This window comes from Bufo bufo, chromosome 2 (genome assembly GCF_905171765.1).
Source record: "Bufo bufo chromosome 2, aBufBuf1.1, whole genome shotgun sequence".
NCBI classification, from domain to species: Eukaryota; Metazoa; Chordata; class Amphibia; order Anura; family Bufonidae; genus Bufo; species Bufo bufo.
This window is the reverse complement of record NC_053390.1, coordinates 182,987,909-183,005,593: the sequence shown is the minus strand read 5'-3', so window position 1 is coordinate 183,005,593 and position 17,685 is coordinate 182,987,909. Positions and strand designations below refer to the sequence as shown.

Genomic DNA, 17,685 nt, shown 5'->3' with positions numbered 1-17,685 from the left:
CATCAAGGACACCGTTTTTGGCATCAAATAAAGGCACATCAAAAAGTCAACATGTTCACATGTGAATTGGAGGTTCTGAACCTTCATCTCAGACTCACATAAATAACAGAGACCTGATGGGCCCATTATAAGTTAATGTGATCCATAAGGCACCAATGAAGTTCGGCATGTAACAGTTACGGGCACGCCGTAAATTTCATTGTTGGGCTCCTATGCAAATTTTAAAACGGTGAGTGAATTCGAAAGACATTAGAAATATAAAGGAAGGACTTGTACTTTTCCCTCCTGCTGGATCCACTTCTAGATCTGGCTGAAGAACCTGCAGGAAACTGTGCTTCAAAGTCTCCTCCAAAAAACGCTGTATGCAAGCACCAGTTTTTCTCCGTACGAATCCTGACACTCAAGACGAAAAACGGGCAGATCCCTCCCAGGTCACATTATAGTCAAAGGGCTCTGGCAGGGAAAGGCAGTATTCAGTAGTATACGATAGTTTTAACTCTAGTGTGAAGCCTAATGCAAACGCCAAGTCAAGTTGGATCCCGATAGTTCATAATGCCTTCAGCACTGAAGCCAAAGATGATAATAATAGCAGAAGTAACAAGAAAATATCATTCCGCTTCCAGTTCTGTGACCGTGTGCTTTCATGCTTGTAATAGGCTTGGGGTTTAAATATTTTATACCTACTATCCCAATATCTGGCGAGCAGAACATCCAGGAACAACCAGACACCCCAGCAGCAATGAGCACATGGACCCCAAGCAGAAGTCCTGAGACTGCAGCCAATTGAGTCACCAAAGTCACCCAGCAACAGAAGGTCCCATTAGTGGACAATTATTTCAATCAGAGAAAAATACCAGTATTGTCCTGGGAATGCTGAAAAAATCCTGGATCACTTCCAGAAAGCTGCTACATACACAAACCGAAATGGAAGGATTCTTCAAAGTAGTTATTACACACTGGAAATGAAGTCAGCCTAGCTTTATGTAAGATGCCAGCAGGCACGGAGAACAACCACAAGGAAATTATAAGGGTACCTGCACACGGGCGCAGTTAGGCTGGTTTCACACAGGCGTTGCGGGAAAATGTGCGGGAGCGTTGCGGGAACACCCGCGATTTTTCAGCGCGAGTGCAAAACATTGTAATGCGTTTTGCACGCGCGTGAGAAAAATTGCGCATGTTTGGTACCCAAACCCGAACTTCTTCACAGAAGTTCGGGCTTGGGATCGGTGTTCTGTAGATTGTATTATTTCCCCTTATAACATGGTTATAAGGGAAAATAATAGCATTCTGAATACAGAATGCAAAGTAAAACAGCGCTGGAGGGGTTAAATTTTTTTTAACTCACCTTAGTCCACTTGATCGCGGCCCGGCATCTACTTCTGTCTCCTTTGTTGAATAGGACCTGTGGTGAGCTTTAAATACAGTTACAAGACCTTTGATGACGTCACTCCGGTCATCACATGATCCATCACCGTGGTAAAAGATCATGTGATGGATCATGTGATGACCGGAGTGACATCAAAGGTCCTGTAACTGTATTTAATGCTCACCACAGGTCCTATTCAACAAAGGAGACAGAAGTAGATGTCGGGCTACGCGATCGAGTGGATTAAGGTGAGTTAAATTATTATTATTATTATTATTTTAACCCCTCTAGCGCTGTTTTACTTTGCATTCTGTATTCAGAATGCTATTATTTTCCCTTATAACCATGTGATAAGGGAAAATAATAATGATCGGGTCTCCATCCCGATCGTCTCCTAGCAACCGTGCGTGAAAAATCGCACTGCATCCGCACTTGCTTGCGATTTTCACGCAACCCCATTCACTTCTATAGGGGCCTGCGTTGCGTGAAAAACGCAGAATATAGAGCATGCATAAGTGATGCGTGAAAATCACCGCTCATCTGAACAGCCCCATAGAAATGAATGGGTCGGTATTCAGTGCGGGTGCAATGCGTTCACCTCACGCATCGCATCCGCGCGGAATACTCGCCCGTGTGAAAGGGGCCTTAGAGTTCAGTGGGGTTTTATGTGCGTTTCCGCACTAAGTACCGCATGCCGTACTTGCGGTTTTTGGTGTGGATTTGATGTGGTATAGCAAAGGGTGAAATCTGCACCCCAAAAAAATAAATAAAAATTGTACAAAATAATTGACATGCTGCAGATTTGAAAATCAAAATTGACGATTTTTGGCAGTATTTTTTTCCTTGTTTTTTTTTCTCAGCAAAACAGATTTTAGCTGTAAATCAACAGTGAATTATGGTATGCACTGCAAACAATGAGTTTTCTGCTTTTGCACATTCTTTACGGTTTTTGGTATAGCCCTCATGGTACGGCCTTTTTTTCAATAGACTTCTCTACAGAAACAAAATGTAGCACCAAAAAAATAAAAATAAAAAATGCCCACACAAGGTTGTTTTTCCAATGGATTTTGCCTTGGGGTACTTTCACACTTGCGCCGGGGGAATCTGTCAAAACGTATGCCAACTGATGGCATTTTTAAGACTGATCAGGATCCTGATCCGTCTTACAAATGCTTGGAAATGCCGGATCCGTCTTTTCGGTGTCATCCGGAAAAACGAATCCGGCATTTATTTTTTCAGTCTGCGCAAGGACGGATCCGGCATTGCGGTATTTTGAATGCCGGATCTGGCACTAATACATTCCTATGGGGAAAAAAATGCCAGGCAAGGGTTCCGCATTTTTGGCCGGAGTTAAAACCATAGCATGCAGCGGTATTATCTCAGTCCTGAAAAGTCAAAACGACTAAACTGAAGACATCCTGAACGGAACTCTACGCCGGAAAAGAAAAACGCTAGTGTGAAAGTACCCTTACATATTGCAAAGGGTAAAATCCGCAGTATAAACAAACATGTTGCAGATTAGAGAACCAATTTATAAGAATCGATTGGTCTCATCAAGCAGAGTTCTGCACCCGCTAAGCGGTGCCCCCAAAGACACGCCCCTTGTCCATTTTTTGACAGGGCCCGACTTCTCAGCTGACGCTGACAATCTTGCGCTGCTTCTCTGCTTTCTCAAGTGGTGCAGCGACTGTTTATGCGCCACTACTTGGAAGCTGCGCCAACAGAGGAAGATGAGCAGTAGTGCAGGTGCGAGATTGACGGGGCCGGCGGGTGGGGTCCTATCCTCAGCTTTGGCGACACCCCATTAAAAGTCCAGAACACTGCTGGATGAGAGGACTGCAATAGGAATCGATTTACTCATCTCTATTGCAGATTTAAATTCCACACCGCAGGTCAGTTCCCAATCTGGATTTATCGGCAGCGTGTGGATGAGACTTTGTAAAATCTCATCTATTTTGCTGGTACAGTAACATGCTTGGGATTTTTCATCTGTAACTCCGCAGTGGGAAATTTGCAGCATATCTGCCATGTGTAAAGATATATCAAGCGTAAGGCCTATTGCACACGACCGTATGGCTTTTTCAGTGTTTTGCGGTCCGTTTTTCACGGATCTGTTGTTCCGTTTTGTTTTTTTTTCCGTTGTGTTTCCGTTTTTCCGTATGGCATATACAGTATACAGTAATTACATAGATAAAATTGGGCTGGGCTTCACATTTTCAATAGATGGTTCAGCAAAAAACGGAACGGAAACGGAAGACATACGGATGCATTTCCGTATGTGTTCCATTTTTTTGCGGACCCATTGACTTGAATGGAGCCACGGAACGTGATTTGCGGGCAATAATAGGACATGTTATATGTTAAAACGGAACGGAAAAACGGAAACGGAATGCATACGGAGTACATTCCGGTTTTTTTTGCGGAACCATTGAAATGAATGGTTCCGTATACGGAATGCAAAAAACGGCCAGTAAACGGGGAAAAACGGCCGTGTGCAGGAGGCCTAATTATGTTTGAATAAGTACATTACAGCTGAGATTGGGTGAAGCATGCAGGTTGTAGGAGCGGTAAGACAAAAAAAACTAAAAACAATTACGTAAAAGTTGTAAAACAACCTGACACAAAGTAAACTGCAAACTGAGCACATAAAAAAAAAAAAAAGGTCAATAGTGCCGCTATGCAGCGCTTGCTCCAACTCCTCCAAGCACACAAGTGCCATGACCAGGTGCACAACCTTCCTCTCACACACCGTGAACACCAGGAATGGCACCCACTGACTCATAGGATCAAGAGAACCTATACAATACAATAGTGATGACAGAATACCTAGAAAGAAGATTTTGCTCATAAATTGACCAGACATATGGGGGAGATTTATCAAAACTGTGTAAAGGAAAACTGGCTTAGTTGCCTATAGCGACCAATCAGATTCCACCTTTCATTTTTCAAAGGAGCTCTGAAAAATCAAAGGTGGAATCTCTTTGGTTGAAATTGGCAACTTAAGTCAGTTTTCCTTTCCATCAGTTTTGGTTAATCTCCCTTTATGTTTAATTCACTTACAGAGAAATTCGTATTTTCGGTTTCACCGTGGTGGCCATTTATGGCCGTAGTAACAACAGGAAGGGCAGCCAGATTGGTGATGGCCTTTGGGCTGGCCTCTCAGGGAACAGTCACATGTTATAGCCTGAACATACAAACTGAGAGATGGTGATCAGATCCTGAGAAGTGAATGACAATAACATCTCCAAGTAAAATGACCACCAGACTTAAAAATGCTAAATATATCCCAAGCAGACTTTAGGCTTGGCTAGGGGTCCACCTATTATCTCCCATGACCTGGTCTACCCTTCTTTGGACATTCTACCCATTTTATTTAAAAAGACATCCCCTGCTACTGTCATCTTCTATGGTGAACCATGCAAGTTAAACTTTCTATAATGACCCCTTCAGTCCCTCACTAGAATTACATGGCAGGTCCACAAACTAGAGCTTGTGCTAATGGAGCCCGTCAGTCTTCATAGATTCAATTAGGACCACCATCTTTTTTTTAAATGGTGTTGTTCCTCCTAAGCTACCCGTCATGCCCCAATGAGAATTTGATTTAGGAATTGATATGATAGAAGGAGACAAAAAATGGACCCAGTAAGTGGAACTGCCAGACCTCTCTAAGGTAGACATCCTTGTAATACATATGGTTCCAGCTAGACCCCATGCCATCTACCCAGATGTATGTTTCATAAGTTGCCAGGACCTTCATATTTGGTGGACATGTTATGGAAAGTACCATAGCGAGTTTCCCCAGAACTATGGGGGAGATTAAGCACATCCTTAGACCAGTTTTATAACGTGTAAAAAAAAAAAAAGGCAAACCGCAGTATTTTGACTCAAACGTCATTATCGCTAAAACTAGCAAGTGGCATTTCTACACTGCCCTTGCCACTTTCTAAAAAGGGTGTGTGGCACGGGCAGGACTTGGCCATCAGCCCTGGCACATTCATCATCATTTACACCCGTTTCCTAATGAAAATCATGACTAAAATCTACACAAGATAAATCGTCAAATAAGGCGTGTCCTCTGGCGCCGCAGAAGATATCAAGACCAGTGTACAACACAATGGTCTTAATAAATCTCCTCTAAGACTGGTGCCACTTTGTAAACCAGTTTGCCTCATGGAGGTTTACTAATGCTTACAGTTGCACAGGGTATCGAAGTTTCGATACCCAATTGATACGATACCAGGTCTTACTATTAAATGATACTAGGTTGCGCTGATGCGCAGTCTAGTATCTGTTAGGGCAGTTTCACACGAGCGGATGCCGTGCGTGACATCCGCTCCGTGAATGACAGCCAAGACCCGATGCGGACAGCAGAAGCACGGAGCAGTAACATGATTGATAATGCTCTGTGCCTCTCTGTGATCTCTTTACTACAAAATCACAGTGACAACTTTCTCTCACCGTGATTTCGTAGTAAAGAGGTCACAGAGAGGCACAGAGCATTATCAATCATGTTACTGCTCCGTGCTTCTGCTGTCCGCATCGGGTCTTGGCTGTCATTCACGGAGCGGATGTCACGCACGGCATCCGCTCATGTGAAACAGCCCTTAGAGAACATGGCACGCGCTAAAAAACTCAGCGCGTGCCATGTTCTCCTCCGCAGCACAGTGGAGAAGGAGGCAGTCCCTCCACCCTGTACCACTGCTTCCACCAATGGGAGTTTGGTACTGTGGAGGAGGGGGAGGGACTGTGGCCACTGCGCCACCAATAAATATAATTAACGCATTAATTTAGGTGTCGCACCTGAAGTGTTAATTGCCGGGGAACGCAGCACCATGTCATAGAGGGCGGGTGCCAGGTATGTGACACCGCCGCCAGCACCCACTGCCTACATTTAAATTAATGTGTTAATTATATTCATTGGTGGCGCAGTGCGCGCACCCCCCAACCCCAGTATTATAAAGCATAATCATTGGTGGCGCAGTGGCCACAGGTGCACCCCCCCCCCCCCCTTCATTGTTATATTCATTGATCCCCTCCCCTCCTCTTCATTGGTGGCAGTGGCCACAGGCTCCCCTCCCATCCTCTTCACTGGTGGTGCAGTGGCAGCTTACAATCTGAATGAAATCGCAGGGCTCCGATCGGTCACCATGGCAGCCAAGTCACTGCTGAAGCCCTGGTTGCCATGGCAAGCTCACTGCTGCTGTGTGTACTATGCCTAGGGCAGAAAGGAGAGTGTGAAGTCCTATTTACCCTTATAGATCTCTATTAGGGTGATTAGGACAAGGGATCAAAACCATATTTCAATGCACCGCCACGCTTCCCTATGCAGGGAGGTGGCTGGCTTACGTTCCAGTCTTTGTGATGTGAAACGAGTTTAGTCCTTGTTCACACCAGATGATTCTGTCCAGAATGCACTACATCGCGGACGGCTCACTATGTTGTGGGGCAGGAGGGGGCGTGACGATCCCTTGAAGTGAATGGCACCATAGCCACCGCCGCAGGCGATCGGATTATGCCTGAGGTCCGATCAAAAAGCTGCTTTGCAGCATTTTGTTTGGACTGGACCGCAGGCATAATGTGCCTTGCATATCCTGTGCAGCCGATCGCATTGCAGGCGTTGGGCATGGTTATGGTGCCAATCACTTCAACAGACCACTACGCCCCCTACTGCCCCACAATATAGTTAGCCGGCCGCAGTGCATTCTGGACAGAATCAGGCCGGAACGCACTGCCTGGTGTGAACAAGGCCTTAATGTGATCACAGCAATTAGTTTAGTGCACACTCTTGCTCTTAGCACATTACTACCCGTACCTCTATGTGGTTTAGGCAAATTAGCTGCTGATGTGGCATGGAAAGGACCCCCCTCACCTTCCTAGGTGGACGCTGGCAGAGCTGAGCGTTCTATCAATGCCCCTGGCTCTGTATCGGCTCTGTCACTGCTCCTCCCCCTGAGCCGGAGACACGACAGAACCTTTCAATGCTCCACCCCTCCAGCTGTCATTTCTTCTTCCCACGCTGTCACTACACCACGCCCTCTGTCACTGCTCTACACCCACTGCTTGGTCACCGCCGCTCCACTGCGTCCACTGCTCCGCTACACAAAGCCATCTCAGCCCTGCTACTTGCCCGCAGCAGGGCTAAGCTACTGAACAAACTACCTGCCCGGCGCATGTCCTGGGCGTCAGGCAATACGATTTCCACACCCCCGATTAAAAAAATAAAACATATTACATATCGCCATGCCTGAAAAAGTGCAAACTATTAAAATATAAAAAAAAATTAAAATATATCTCCTATGCGGTGAACGCCGTAACAGAATAAAAAAATAAAAAAAACGTGCGATTCACCTTGTCCCACCAAAAAATAGGATAGGACTGTTCTATTATGGGCCAGACGTTCCATAAAATGCAGAATACACACGGCTTTTTTAGCGTTTTATTTTTTCGCGTGGTATCGAGCGTCGCAATACCTTTTTACGGTATGGAAATCTAATAAAAATTTTGGTATCGTGACAACCCAACTAATGCTACCTCTAAATGACCCCAATATTTTTTAATGACAGCCTAAAGTTATATAGCTCAGAAGTGGTGAAAACCATCTCTATATAAGAAACTATGAGAAGCACCATTCGAGAAGACTAGTGGATAGCCCGTCCCAGGACAGTGACTAATAGAAAATGCATCCACGTAAGGGCAGAGTTCTTGTTCCAGGACAACGACAGCAATTCTATATAGAAATGCTCACAAAAACTACTTATTAGAATTAGGAATAATATTATAATGCAAAGGCATCAGCTATTTTGAATATACAGGTGAAACTCGAAAATTTGGAATATCATGCAAAAGTTCATTTATTTCATTAATGCAGCTTAAAATTTGAATATTGTGAAAAGGTTCAATATTCTAGGCTCAAAGCGTCCCACTCTCGTCAGCTAATTAATCCATACCCCCTGAGCAAAGGCTACCTGAGATTGTGACTTTGGGGTTTCATAAGCTGTAAACCATAATCATCCAAATTATACCAAATAAAGGCTTGAAATATCTCGCTTTGCATCTAATGAGTCTATCTCATATGTTAGTTTCACCTTTTAAGTTACATTAATGAAATAAATTAACTTTGCACAATATTCTAATTTTTCGAGTTTCACCTGTACAAAATACCCAGGACAAACCAACGTGGAGGTCCCTTTGCGTGTTGCCCCACTGGCCTACCTTCGTAGAAACTGGTGGAATCCACGTCCTTGTGGAGCAGGAACCGCTTGGCACATGAGCCGCTAAGCATGGACCCCCTTGTGCTTGCTGGGGCCCACATCATTCCGTACATCCCAGTACAGCGCTTCAATGTGGACGAAGAATGCAGCATAAGCCTCTTTGCACAAATGCGCAGGATAGTGTAGCGGGAGCTCCCTGCTGAGTGCAGTGCACAGTGGAGTCTGAATAAGATGGCTTCCTTCAGCATTGAGATGGCTGTGCACCCTCCTGCCTGCGCTAATCATACAGATCACAGCTCTCTCATTGATCCAGAAGAAGCGCTGTAAGAGTGCTCTGCCGGATCATTAATGAAGCAGTCAGGGAGATGAATGACTTAGCGCGAGAGGTCAGCCAACCACATAGTGGCAGTATTTCAGATAGATATACAGCGGAAATAAAAAAAAAGTCTACACACCCCTGAATGGCAGGTTTCTGTGATGTAAAAAAATGAGACAAAGATAAATCGTTTCAGAACTTTTTCCATCTTTAATGTGACCTATAGGGTCCATTCACACGTCCGTTGTTTCTTTCGGGATCTGTTCCGCTTTTTGCTGAACAGATCTGGACCCATTCATTTTCAATGGGTCCTGAAAAAAATTCAGACATTGAGCTGTCCGTTTTTTTTCAGGACCCATTGAAAATGAATGGGTCCAGATCTGTTCAGCAAAAAACGGAACAGATCAGGAAAGAAACAACGGACGTGTGAATAAGGCCATAAACTGTACAACGTAATTGAAAAACAAACTGAAATCTTTTAGGTGGAGGGAAGAAAAAATATAAAAATAAAATAATGTGGTTGCATAAGTGTGCACACCTTCTTATAACTGGGGATGTAGCCGTGTTCAGAATTAGGCAATCACATTCAAAATCATGTTAAATAGGAGTCAGCATACACCTGCCATCATTTAAAGTGCCTCTGATTAACCCCAAATAAAGTTCAGCTGCTCTAGTTGGTCTTTCCTGACATTTTCTTAGTCGCATCCCACAGCAAAAGTCATGGTCCACAGAGAGCTTCCAAAACATCAGAGGGATCTCATTGTTAAAAGGTATCAGTCAGGAGAAGGGTACCAAAGAATTTCCAAGGCATTAGACCTACCATGGAACACAGTGAAGACAGTCAACTTGTAGGATGACAGGCCGAACTGGATGGACAAATGTCTTTTTTCGGCCTTATGTACTATGTTACTATGTTACTATGTTAAGTGGAGAAAATATGGCACAACAGTGACATTACCAAGAACTGGACGTCCCTCCAAAAGACGAGAAGAAAACTGGTCTTGGAGGCTACCAAGAGGCCTCCAGCAACATTAAAGGAGCTGCAGGAATATCTGGCAAGTACTGGCTGTGTGGTACATGTGACAACAATCTCCTGCATTCTTCGTATGTCTGGGATATGGGGTAGAGTGGCAAGACGAAAGCCTTTTCTTACGAAGAAAAACATCCAAGCCAGGCTACATTTTGCAAAAACACATCTGAAGTCTCCCAAAAGCATGTGGGAAAAGGTGTTATGGTCTGATGAAACCAAGGTTGAACTTTTTGGCCATAATTCCAAAAGATCTGTTTGGTGCAAAAAGCCACAGTGAAGCATAGTGGTGGCAGCATCATGCTTTGGGGCCGTTTTCCTTCAACTGGAACTGGGGCCTTAGTTAAAAGGGGTTGTCCGGGTTCAGAGCTGAACCCGGATATACCCTTATTTTCACCCAGGCAGCCCCCCTGAGGCTAGCATAGGAGCATCTCATGCTCCGATGCGCTCCCTTGCCCTGCGCCAAATCGCACAGGGCAAGGGCTCTTTTGTTTTCAATAACACACGGCAGGGCGAAAACTTCCGCCCGGCAGTGTGTTCGGTGACGTCACCGGCTCTGATGGGCGGGCTTTAGCGCTGCCCTCGCAGTTTTTACTGGCTAGGGCAGCGCTAAATCCCGGTCATCAGTACCGGTGACATCACCGGGGTTCCTGGCAGCCCCATGGAGATCTCCAAAAAAATGCATTTGCCCTGCGCGATTTAGCGCAGGGCAAAGGAGAGCATCAGAGCATGAACTGCTCCGATTCTCATGTCAGGGGGGCTGCCGGGGGGGATGGAGGTATGTCCGGGTTCAGCTCTGAACCCAAACAACCCCTTTAAGCTAGAGGGAATTATGAACAGTTCCAAATACCAGTCAATATTGGCACAAAACCTTCATGATGGCTTCTGCTAGAAAGCTGAACATGAAGAGGAACTTCATCTTTCAGCATGACAACGACCCAAAGCATACATCCAAATCAACAAAGGAACGGCTTCACCAGAAGAAGATTAAAGTTTTGAAATGGCCCAGCCAGAGCCCAGACCTGAATCAGATTGAAAATCTGTGGGGTGATCTGAAGATGGCTGTGTACAGGAGATGCCCTCGCAATCTGACAGATTTGGGGTGTTTTTGCAAAGAAGAGTGGGCAAATCTTGCCAAGTCAAAATGTGCCATGCTGATAGACTCATACCCAAACAGACTGAGTGCTGTAATAAAATCATAAGGTGCTTCAACAAAGTATTAGTTTAAGGGTGTGCACACTTATGCAACCATATTATTTTATTTTTATATTTTTTCTTCCCTCTACCTAAAAGATTTCAGTTTGTTTTTCAATTGAGTGGTACAGTTTATAGGTCACATTAAAGGTGGAAAAAGTTCTGAAACGATTTATCTTTGTCTCTTTTTTTACGTCACAGAAACCTGACATTTTAAACAGGGAAGTGTAGACTTTTTATATTCACTGTATATATATATATATTGCAAGTTCTCTCACTTAGAAATCATGGAGGGGTCTGAAATTCACATTGTAGGTGCATTCCCACTCAGACATTAAAAAAAAAAATGAAAATAAAATAAAAATCAGGAAATCACATTGTATGATTTTTAAAGAATTTATTTGTCTTGCACTGCTGAACAGAGAAGTATTTGAACACCTGAGAAAATCAGTGTTAGGGTCCATTCACACGTCCGTAGTGCGATGCGGATCGGCAATACACCCGGCCAGCACCCACATTAAAAAATAAATAAAAAAAATAATTAGAATAGGACATGTTCTATTTTTTTCCGGAGCAGTAGACCGGAAGTTCGGCGGCGCGCTCAGGAAATGCGGATGCGGAGAGAACATAGTGTGCCCACTAGAGAATTAATGGGTCCGCACCCATTCCGCAATTTGCGGAATAGATGCGGACCCATTATTACGGACGTGTGAATGGAGCCTTAATATTTGGTACAGAAGCCTTTGTTTGCAATTACAGAGGTTACACGTTTCCTTTTTTTTTTTTATTCTGTCTCTCAGAGTGGGAATGCACCTACAATGTGAATTTCAGACCCCTCCATGATTTCAGCAGGCTATTCCAGCACAGAGCAGCCTGCCGGATCCCCACTGATTGCAATGATCCAACCACTTTGCGGCAGTAACGAAAGTTGCCGGATCCAGCAAAAACGCTAGTGTGAAAGTAGCCTAATCTGAGCTGCTGAAGAGGACGGCTTTGCTCTTCTGTCCTGTTCTAATAACATAAGAGGGACACGGCTGCCATGTATTATAATATTCTGTGCGTTTTATTACCTCATGATATCTGCAGGATGAAATGTCTGTGCTGATGTTCTGAGCAGTCTAGGAAGTAAAAAGCACTTTTCATATATTAAGATGTAGTGTAGGGCAGCAGACTATGCTGTGTATCTAGAAGACTTAGGCCTCTTGCACACAAACGTGTTCTGCCCGTGCTGCGGACCGCAAATTGCGGTCCGCAATGCAAGGGCACCGACGGTGGGGCAGCTGCATGCGGATCGCGACCTCATTCACTTGAATGGGGTCCGCCATCCGTCCGTCTCGCAAAAAGATAGGACAAGTTCAACCTTTTTGCGGAACGGAAGCACGGAACGAAACCCCACTAAAGCACTCCGTAGGGTTCTGTTCCGTGCTTCTATTCCGCATCTACGGATTTGCGGACGCATTCAAGTGAATGGGTCCGCACAATACGGCCATGGGGGGGGGGGCACATGGCTGTGTGCAAGAGGCATTAGGAATACAGCACTATGTTGACCCAGGTCGTCCTTTGGGTCTCATCTACCAGGCACATGGGGCATACTGAATGACCACACAACAGCCAGGAACTACAAAGGAACCAAAGTAATAACTGGAATGGGGCAACTACAGTAAAGATGATCAAAATTAGGATTATTCACTTTAGAAAAAAAGACGACTGAGGGGAGATCTAATAACTATGTATAAATATATCAGGGGTCAGTACAGAGATCTCTCCCATCATCTATTTATCCCCAGGACTGTGACTGTGACGAGGGGACATCCTCTGCGTCTGGAGGAAAGAAGAAGGTTTGTACACAAACATAGAAGAGGATTCTTTACAGTAAGAGCAGTGAGACTATGGAACTCTCTGCCTGAGGAGGTGGTGATGGTGAGTACAATAAAGGAATTCAAGAAGGGCCTGGATGTATTCTGGAGGGTAATAATATTACAGGCTATAGCTACTAGAGATGGGTCGTTGATCCAGGGAGTTAGGAAGGAATTTTTTATTCCCCTAAAGTGGCACCTAGTTGTTGCAGCCTTTGATCCTTCAGGGGGAAATCGCCAGTAGGGGGTGCTGATCCAGCACAGGATGCATGACGCTTACGGGTTTTTGGCTCTCAGATTCCGTGGTCACATTTGACCACTGCATCTGAAGGGACAAATGTCTGCGATCTGCATTATTGCTGGTCGCAGACATCAGCCCTAGGTGTCTGCTGTTTAAAATAGCAGGCAAACAGCAGCATTGGCACCTGTTGCGCTTTCCATATTTAAATAACTAACTTCAACTGTAAATTTACGGTGGGCGGTCGGGAAATGGTTAACTAGACAGCTCTGCTTCCAAGGCTACCGTCTAACGCGAGACAGCCGGCGTCATAAGATCCTACGCCTTGGGCCCCACTCTGACGGTCAGAAACCTAGGAAGCAGGACAGTATCCTGTCTAGTTAAAGGGGCTGTACGTAATTATGATACTAATTGGTCCCATTGAATGCACCCCTTCAATGGGACCGGTGCTGCAGTTACCAGCTCCATCCACTATACAATGGATGGAGCTGTGTAGTTCCAGTGAAGACTTTACTGCGCTAACAGCTATGGGAGTGCAGTGCCTGAACCCCAGCCCCACCGCCAAAATATATTAATGGCCTATCCTCAGTACCAAAATCCTGGGCAATCCTCAGCCAGTCTGTGCTGTGGGTTAACAGCAAAACTCCTTAATACAATGATTTAGAAAAAGCTATTATATTGCAAAGTCCTGCACTATGATAGTTTATTTTAAAGGGGTTCACAAAGAAAATTATGATCGGCTTTACATGAAGGATATAAAGCGTACTCTAATGAAGGTGGACTGATCACAGCCAATATACTTGATAGCCACAATCACCTAAGGAGGGGAGGGGCTGCTTTAGATGATATCTCCCGAATGGTGGCTGCTAGAACCATGCAACTGGTCTTGTTTGAAAGCTGACATTCCAAGCTTTCAGACAATACCAGAATGACAGTTCAGTACAGGGGAAGATATCACTGAAGGAAATCGGGATTCTGTGAATGGAGCTGAAATTGAAAGTAAAAACAGGTTTTACCCGCGTTTATTCCCGACTATTTCTAACAGTGATTTCTCTTCTGTTGCTTGGACTTTAGCCGTCTTGTATGAAAGCCTGGAATGTCAGCTTTCAAACAAGACCAGTTGCATGTTTCTAGCTGCTACCATTCAGGAGATAGCAGCATGTAAAGCAGTCCTCCCACCTCCAGTTAGCTACTTTTCCCACTGCCCGAGCTGGACTCGGGCGAAAAAGAGTTAGGTGGTTAAAGGGCTTGAACGATGTCACACTTCTTAGTGATATGCCACCAATATCCAATATCTAGAACTGGGCCCCCAAAGTGAACAAGCGCACACTGCACAAGCGCAGCCACCTCCCATTCTTTTCTATGGGAATGCAGAAAATAGTTGGGCGCCATCTCGGCCATTTCCGTAACTTCCATAGAGATGAATGGAGAGGTGGCCGCGCTTGCACTGCACTCTCCATTCACTTCTATGCGAGTTCCGGAAATAGCAGAGCAAGCGTGCTAAGCTTTTTAGAACTCCCATAAAATGAATAGCGAGTGCACTCTCCTTCGCTTTGGGGGCCCTATTCTAGAGATAGGGGCAGGTCGCAGAGGTTGAACCCGCAGCTATTGGACATTGGTGGTATATTGCTAGGATATGCCACCAAAGTGGGACAACTTTATTTATGATGCAAAAAAAACAAACTGTAAAGCAATAAGTTCCCCAGAGCCAATGCCAGATGCCTTATGGGTGCAAGCGATAAAACATTATTAAGTAATGTACTGTCAGGCTGATTTCCAGTGCATACATTATGATTTCTCAGTTGTCATAAGATTTACAAGTCTGAGATTTGTAATATAATGGACGCAACGTGTGATGGGTGCTAAAAAAAATTAAGAAATATCCACCTCATCCTCCAGGCACATTAATGACACTTACCTAATCGCAGCTCTCCAAAATTTCCACATCCAATCTTTTTTCCCACTCTAAAATTGGGTCCAACCATCAAAACTCCAGAGTTTGAGGAACCAGCACGTGTGCCATGACCCGACCGACCACTGGGCCGGGCCATCCTTTCATCAGGTTTGTCCTTGTCTTTCTTTTTGCCATCCATATCAAGTTTACGGTACTCCACTTTGAATTCTTTTTTAAAGACAAGCAAACTCAAATGGGATGTTGTAAAAATGGAAACATAACTAGCGAAGCTCCCCTCTGGATACGGCTATTCTCTCAGCTGACGACAACGAGGGCTCAGCAAAGGCGGATTCATCCCATTCGCAAATAGTTTCCACTGAGGACCTCTGTGCGGCAAAGGATGTCCTCCACGTTAATCCGTCAATCCGACTGGCCTGGGCTGGATGCCTGGAAGAAAGATTTGGCAAACTTGAAGTCAAATATATTTAGTACTTTTTAAACTGTCAGTACATAGGTGGAAGACAAAGCTTAAAAGGGGTTGTCCAGCTTTTGAAGGACAGGCTATAACTTGCTGATTGTCATGTTTCTACAGTGGAGGAAACGCGTTACTACAGCACTGCTGCGCTGTCTACTACACAGGTCATGGTGTAGTCCCGACAGAGGACAGCAGGGGTGTGAGATGTCAGAGTACAGCCAATCAGCTAGTGGGGATCAGCCATCACTTAGTAAAAGATGGACAGCCCCTTTAAAGGCGGCAAGAAACGTCAGAAAGCAGTCAGCCAAATAATTATTCGTCTGACAGCTATTCCTTCCAAACCCACATACATACTGGGCTGAAGCGAGCATGCATGTGTTCTCCCAGGAGAATAGGCGGCTCCCAGACTTCTCTGCGGACAGATTACCTCCCATGAGAACCTAGGATCGGCAATGTTGAGATCTAATATACCTGACCACCCTCCCCCCACATATGCAGTTGGATCACTGCTATATACACATTAGCTGGCTGGCCATCTAATGTGTAGGCACCTTTAAGTGGTTTTCAGGGTTACAGATATTAATGACACATACTTAGGTCACCAATATCAGATCGGTGAGGGTCCAACAGTCAGATCACCCCCATCAACCAGCTGTAGGCGGAAAGCGCCAGAACACAGTGAACAGAACCGAAAGCACAGCTCTATTCTCGGTGTAGTGGCCATGATGGGTTACTGCAGCTGAGCGGACTGCACAAACTACTATAACAGCCACAAAAGAGAATCGGAGACCAATAAATATATAACAATAGGTTGGATTGCAATTTTTATTTATTTTTTGCAAAAATGTTTATATATTAAAGAACGTAGTGTGAATGAGGCCCAAGTTAGACTGTCCAGCTGGGGACTATTGCAAATCAGAAGAAGGGAAAGCAGAGGATGCTTCAGCTTCAACCTCTCCTGCTAGGCACACTGGGGGTTAAAGTGCGGTCAATGGTTAATACAGCTGTCGATAACATACCAGCAGCTAGACATCCGTAAATGTGAGAAACTGACACTTACAGGCATAGGTTAGTAAACACAATGAATGTTTCAGTACCCCCCTCCGTAATGTCCATAATAGGGTATACACAAAGGAGTTCGTCCTGGGGACACAATACATATCACATCAGCTTTAAATGAAGTGACAAACTACAAGACAGGCCGCGCATGCTGCTTTTACCGCACTCACACGGTGCGCCTCCAAAGAACAAAACAAGTCATTTTGCCAAAATGGTGACCAACCTGTAGTTTTCTAGTGGTTCGCGCTCCGTTTTTAAAAGTTATTATGTAGAGATAGCACTCAGGCCACCATTGGGAGTCAATCAAAAGGACCTCAAGAGGACATGGGGACTCAGGCATTCAGGTCACTCTGTCAGCCAATCAGAGCAGATGGAGGGATCGGTACCAAATTACACCACGAGGGTGCTGCCAGATTCATGTCTAGCTCCCTCAGCCAGTCAAGAGGAGAGGAAGGCATTACACAAACACTGGCGCTGTAGACTATGGCCCGAGCGGTAGACTGCACGCTGAAAAGGAAATTGTCATTTAATTTGCACTTTATTTTCTTTTTAAACATGAATAGATCCTAGTTGTGAGACAAAGGATATTACGGGTAGGGCTACACAGCCATCTTAGCCCCGACACGCATAAAATATCCCCTCCACTATGCTAAGACCACAGCATACTGAAAGCGACTGGAATCGCACTGCGAGCCGTGGGATGTCATGACCGTGACGCTACAGGCTCAAGAAATCCAACCCACTAGTTGCAATGCAGCCCCTCTCACTATTGGTGCCATCGGTGGTCGTGCAACGTGTCTCTGTAGTCCTAGTCTAACCGTTTACCTGCAGACAAACCCGGAGCGATCTCCTCCTGTCCTGACAGTTTGCTACGTTGTGTCAGTGTACAGAAAATGGGAACAGCACAGCTTAAGGGCTCATTCACACCAACGGGTGCTGCCCGTTGCCATATTGCGGACCCGCAATACACAAGCACCGTTCCGTGTGCATTCCGCATCATGGATGCGGACCCATTCACTTCAATGGCTTCGCAAATCCGGAGATGCGGA

General features: G+C 45.0%; 1 protein-coding gene across 5 annotated transcripts in view; it reads right to left on the bottom strand.

Moving 5' to 3' along the window:
- The window catches only part of CSNK1G3 (casein kinase 1 gamma 3), a 146,280-nt gene that overhangs the window by 93,107 nt on the left and 35,488 nt on the right, over positions 1 to 17,685 (bottom strand). For all 5 annotated transcript variants that reach the window (XM_040415957.1, XM_040415956.1, XM_040415958.1 and 2 more), the window contains one exon: positions 15,127 to 15,549. In XM_040415957.1, coding sequence (XP_040271891.1) covers positions 15,127 to 15,301 — 175 coding nt within the window. In that variant the 5' untranslated portion in view covers positions 15,302 to 15,549. The remainder of the gene's footprint in view (positions 1 to 15,126; positions 15,550 to 17,685) is intronic.